Source organism: Cricetulus griseus, chromosome 7 (assembly GCF_003668045.3).
Source record: "Cricetulus griseus strain 17A/GY chromosome 7, alternate assembly CriGri-PICRH-1.0, whole genome shotgun sequence".
Taxonomy (NCBI): Eukaryota; Metazoa; Chordata; class Mammalia; order Rodentia; family Cricetidae; genus Cricetulus; species Cricetulus griseus.
Window position 1 is genome coordinate 1,295,954 of NC_048600.1, and position 5,761 is coordinate 1,301,714.

The 5,761-nt window shown below is 48.9% G+C and overlaps 1 protein-coding gene across 1 annotated transcript; it reads right to left on the reverse strand.

Annotated features, from left to right (window-relative positions):
- Positions 1-967: 967 nt before the first annotated feature.
- Positions 968-5,531, reverse strand: Barhl2 (BarH like homeobox 2). Its single transcript, XM_027425869.2, has 3 exons — positions 4,915-5,531; positions 3,062-3,287; positions 968-1,280 (listed from the first exon to the last, which is right to left on the reverse strand). The coding sequence occupies exons 1-3, from the start codon at positions 5,528-5,530 to the stop codon at positions 968-970; spliced, it is 1,155 nt and encodes a 384-aa protein (XP_027281670.1). The 5' UTR covers position 5,531.
- Positions 5,532-5,761: the final 230 nt, after the last annotated feature.

Sequence of the window (5,761 nt, forward strand, 5' to 3'; positions counted from 1 at the left end):
TAACAGTCCACAAGCAAGTATTCATTCTTTAAACCATTCGCATAAAAAGACAGGCACTACACGCAGTCTATATAGCTCAGAAGAGGCAGGCAGTCCAAAGTCGACAGATTTTGTGGAGTACTACTGGTGGGATATTTTCTGTGCTCGAGTCACGCGTTTCATCATTAGTGCGTGCTATTTTAAGTAAAATCAGCTCCCTGGGATTTCATCGCTTGTTAAAAAAAGATAAACTTTATTTTTTGTAATTTTCAATCACAAAAAAATCTATACTTTTGTCTAAGCATTTATTTTACTGAATCAAAAAGACATGAAAAGAAAAAAATCATGTTTTTACTGACGTATATAAGTGACTCTGTTTTGGACAACATATAATAAATATGATATATCACTTATCACTCAGTCTTTCAAATGTACACTTTTTTCATATTATGTAGCATGCCACTTTTCCAAAAGAAAAAAAAAAAAACTCATGAGAAATCAGTGCAAAGTTCTCCGTCCCCCTCCACTGCTCTGAGGCAGACCGGATGTTCAGGGTACCACCTTCTGCCTGGGGGGTGAACTTCAGGCTGTCTGCCCAGCAACAATTCTCTCTGCTAGAAGGTTCCTCTCCACGCCCTTCTCTCGTCCCTTCTCAGCCCTCCCCCCTCCCTCCCTTCCGTGTGTCCCTAAAGTCATTTGTTAAAAAAGAACTCAAGGGTTTGCTTTTGTGGGTGTTTTCACTTACTGGTTGCACTTTCAGTGGGGTCAGTATTTTCGCCAGTCACACTGTTGGGGAGCCTTTGCATCCCTGCCTCTGAGGGGATAGGTGGAGAGCAGAGGGCTGGCTGGTCCTTGGGGACCCCAGCCCACCGGTGAGCTCCCCTTTTACTCCTCTGCCTCTATTCCTGTTGTCCTGGTGCGGGGAGAGCGGGGCAGTGTCCGGGGGCGGGATGGGAATCTGAAGGGCTGCTGCACAGTCCCTCCTTCCTCACCGGGGATGCGGGGTGCCTGGGATGGGATTGGACAAAGGGTTGAGGGCCGGCTGTCCCCCAGGCCCCAGGCCGTGGATAAGCACGCGGGGCACCAGAGGCCGCTGCAGCTGCGGGTGGGGTGCCGGAGGAGTCCGGTACATACTGCTGTACATGGCCGCGGCCGCCGCCGCCGCCGTGGTGCTGTCCATGCTGCCCAGCAGGCTTGGGTGGTAGAAATAAGGCGACGGAAACATCCTCTGCAGAGCGGAGTAGTTCCCGGCTTCGGCCAGCAGCTCCAGGCCCACTGCGGTCTGCCGCTTCCATTTGGTTCTGAAAGAAAAGCAGTGAGAGCAGGCTGCGGCTGCCGAGGACGGTCCGGGCACGGAGACTGCCGCTGCCCGCCCTCTCCTGCCCTCCCGAATCCAGGAAGGCCCTGGGGAACTCCAGGTGCGTGGCTCCTGCCCCAGCCTCTCTGGACTCCTCTCAGGATGGCCCAAACCCAAAATCAGTTCTTCAAACGACACCTTCTACGTGGAGCCTTCGCTGCCTTCCCTGGCCCTCTGCTCGACTGCCCGCCACGCGGTTAAACTCTGCCCTGCAACTTTCCTGGAGGCCAAGTGACCCTATCTTTCCACCAGCTGCCTTCCATTGCCCTCCCCGCCCCATTCCCCTCCAATGTGAGCTGACCAGCAATCTAAGATGTTGGCTCTCAGCCCCTCCCCCATACCATCGCATCCGAGAAAACCAAAACCAGAAACAAAGGGCAACGGAGACTCGGGGTTTGTGCTCTGCAAGGCTGTGGAGACAACTCTTCCTTCAGTCTTACCAGGTTACAAGCTTAGCACAGAAAGCCGACAAGGTTTAAAAGTGGAATTCGTTTGAGAGCGAGCTCTCCCAAGGGAACAGTACCCATGGCCATTCTAGGTGGGAGGAAATGTGTCTCAAGACATTTCCTCCTCAAAGAAAAAGTAATACTTAAAACTGTTAGCCGTTTTTTTTCCTGGGTCTCCTCCCTCGCATCCCCTACCCCCATGGCACCAAACTAGAAAGAGAGAAGGTCTATTCAAATGCCCTAGGAGGGATGGCAAGCCTGGTGGGGCATCCATACCCAGCAGCTCCTGCCAAATTAATAAACATGTCGCCCATTTTAAATTGGCTACAAATGACACTAATGTTTTCCGACAGAATTAGGGTGGCTGAAACCGTATGTAATGAGACAGAAAATTATGGTAAGATGACAACTGGATGGGTATTTCCAACCCCACTTATGAACGATTAGAACACAAACGACAGAGGGGCAGAGAATTGAGATGGGGGAGTTGAGTGCCAGGTGTGGAAACAGGACATAGCCTCAACTCCCATTGCCCAAGTTTGGCCTTAGCCACCAGGGTGAGGACAGCCACTATCTTAACGTCTTTTTTAGAGACTCGATGGTGTGCCATGAGATCTGCCTCCTCTCCCCACCCCTTTTCCTTATAAGATGGCAGAAGCAGCGTACACAGGGAGGGGACAGACACACACCCCCTCCCCTCCCCTTCCCCCATATACACTCCAGACTGCATGATCAGCCAGCTGCCTGACTCTCCCGGCCGTGGCCTCCAGTCCAACTCTAACCCAGATGGGCTTCCCTAATCTTCCATGCTATGGCAACCAAGGCTTGGACCTTGGCTTTCCCAACTGCCTCACGTTTAAGCCAAGGCTGGTGGGACAGCTCTGTGGGGACTTCCATAGCTACAATGTGTTGCCCATTGCAGACATTTGGAGCCAGGCTGTGACAGGTCTAAAGGTACCCTGTGCTCATAGACTCTTCCTGTCATTTGCACAGATGTTTCAATTTGAGAAGGTGTGGCTTGGTTGATTTGAAGACAAAATGGGGGAGATTCTGGTAGCTCAAGTTTCACAAGAGAAAGAACTGCACGTTAAGGCATTTAGAGACCCAGAATATCCAAACTCTGGCACCCCTGGGCTCACTCATGTGGAGGTGTGCCTAACCCTTGCCTTAAAGCACCCACTGCAGACCCTCTGAATCTTATCCTGGTCTCCAGTGGGCAGGAGGGTAGACAACTTGGTGATAATGGCCTGGACAGCAGACACCCAGCAGCTCTCCTCACCTGCGGTTCTGGTACCAAGTCTTGACTTGGGTGTCAGTGAGGTTCAGTGCAGCTGCCAGGTCCATGCGGTCCTGGACACTCAGGTACTTCTGCCGCTCGAAGCTACGCTCCAGCTGGTTCAGCTGATGGTCCGAGAAAGCTGTCCTGGCTTTTCGGGGTTTCTTGGCTCTCACAGGGGGACTCTCTCGGCTACTTGTAATCTCCCGGTCTCCTTCTTCCTTTGTTCCTAGGATAGAAACAGTGACACATCCCTGTAAGTCGGCCTGAAAGGGAGGAGCAGGGGTCCACCTGGCACACACTTCCACAGTCACACACCAGGTGCTGTTTGGGGGTCTATATTCAGCACACACACCCTTCATTAGGCCTTAGACAGTGTAGAGGCTTAAGAGAGTACTCAGGGCATTTGATCCCTGTTAACTATTTTTCTTTGATTTGAGAGGAGAAGATGTGCCCTCTCTTTATTGCTTTCAAAGGGACTTTCTTTATTTGGTATTACCCAACATCTTTCTACTCTGTTTTTTATGACAACCAGACATCTTGTTGCTTTTAATTTTTTTCCTCCTGCTAACTGGAAGTTAGAAGCCCTGCTTTTTGTTTTTGTTTTTTGTTGTTGTTAATTTTGTTTACCGGATGCATTCGAAAAAGGTTGGGTTCAGGCATTCTGCAGCCTTCTCTGTTCTGGGTCTTTTTCCAGCTTCAGAGAGACTATGTCACCCAGACACTGAGCTGAGCTCCGAAAACACTTGAGACTGTCCAGGTGACAGCGCAGAAATTTCCGGATTCTATTTGTCAACTTTGGTTTTTTGCTGAAATGCTGAGAAATCGATATGTCAATCCCTCTCTGTTTGTACCGGTTTGTGCAGCACTCCTTGATCTTCCCGGCAGGAAGAACAATAATCTCTCTAATTGACCCACTGGGGAGGTTGGTGCAGGAAAAATCGCCAGACCAGACTGTACATCTGTTTGGGGCACTATTATGCTAATGCTATAAACAGTAAAATAAAAAGCCCATATCCTACCTTCCAGACAGCAATCTTTACAGAAAATCAAGCATTAATAATAATAATAATAATAATAATAAATAATAATAATAACAATAACAACTTATCAGTTAAGGGAGAAAAAATATCCTCCCTGGTGTGTTAAAACTCTTGCAATGCAAAGACCAGAACAGTTACTTACCAAATTGCCCAAGAAGAAAATAGAATGCTAAAGGATAATTTTCATTGTCCCCTTGATTTTACAAGAGCAAATTCAATTCCATAAAATTTAATTTTCATAGGTATTTTATTATTGTAAAGGAACAGAGTTGACTAGGTCACAGACATTTTGTTGTGGATATTGGTGTAAGGGGTAGTTTTTTTTTAATGAATTATGTTTTTTCCCTGTATTAATCACCAGCTGGTAAAAACAAATTGCTCCCACAATAATGTTGAAAAATTGTCTAATATTAAATCAGACAATTCCTGTGGTTATTTGGAAAATATTGGGGGATCATTTGCATTCAAGAATAAAGATCAACTTATGATTACAGACAGAGGCAACCATAGCTATCAGTTTCTCTCCACCTCCTCCCATTCCCATTCCCAAGGTCTCATAAAAAAAAAAGAAACAATCTCAAATCCTCCCCTGTTTTCAACGAAAAGTATCTTCCATCCTATTTCTCCCAGCAGACACCTCTCTCCCAGCACATTTACAATTAAGTAAAACAAAGAACGGAGCTGGATGTCGGCGGTAAAGGTCTAGTGTAGAAATATAACCAGCTGAGCTTGGGGTACATTTGCTGAATAGCGCGCCTAGGCCCTCTCTAGTTTGCATGCTTCAATCACTCCGGCAGCACCGGAGCAACTCACCGTGGCATTTGATGTCGCTTTGGGAGTCTTCCCTCTTGTCCAGCTTGGTTTTGCTATCCTCCTGCTCCAGCTTTGGCCTGAAGCTCTCGTGCGCCGCGTTGCTCTCCTGCTTCGGCGTGTGATGAGGAGAGACGCTGGTGCTGTAGGGTGCACAAGCCGCCAGAGGTTTACTGTCCCCCAAGATGTCCTTAATTAAAAATGAAGAGGTGGAAGTCCTGGGGGCTGAGGCGGCCGACCCCAGCTGTTGGGCTGCCGACTGTGGCTGCGGCGGCGGTTGCTGTTGGGGCGAAGGCTGCAAACTTTGTGCGGGGCCGGCGGCTGGCGGTGGCGGCGGCTGTTGGCCGTGGTGGAGGTGGTGGTGATGCTGAGGCCCGTCTGTCACAAGATGCGGCTCGGGGGGCTCCAAGGTGACCGAGATCGGAGAAGAGGGCGCCGTTCCCACGGTATCAATCTCCGAACAGGGTGACGGGGTGGCTTGGCTCCTAAAATCCGTGGTCCTAGCTTCACCGAGAGGGCGGAAATCTCCGTTCATCATGCCCGGGCTGCCGGAACCAGCACCGGACAAAATCGTGTCTATTCCAAAACTCGACCCGCTGGTCCCTTCCATTGCTGTCATTTCTACATGAGGTCCACGCCACTCCGCGGATCAGCAACCGCCGGAACCAAGCAAGGGAAAACTATCGATCGTAAAACAAAATAGACACTAAAAATAAAAACGTTGACACTGCTTTAAAAAAAAAAAAAGTAGGGAGGGAGAGAAAGATAATGGGGACGTGGCAATCGGTAGACACTTTCGACTCAACTTTTTCCCATATGCAAAAAGTAAAAGGAAAGAAAGATGAGAGGC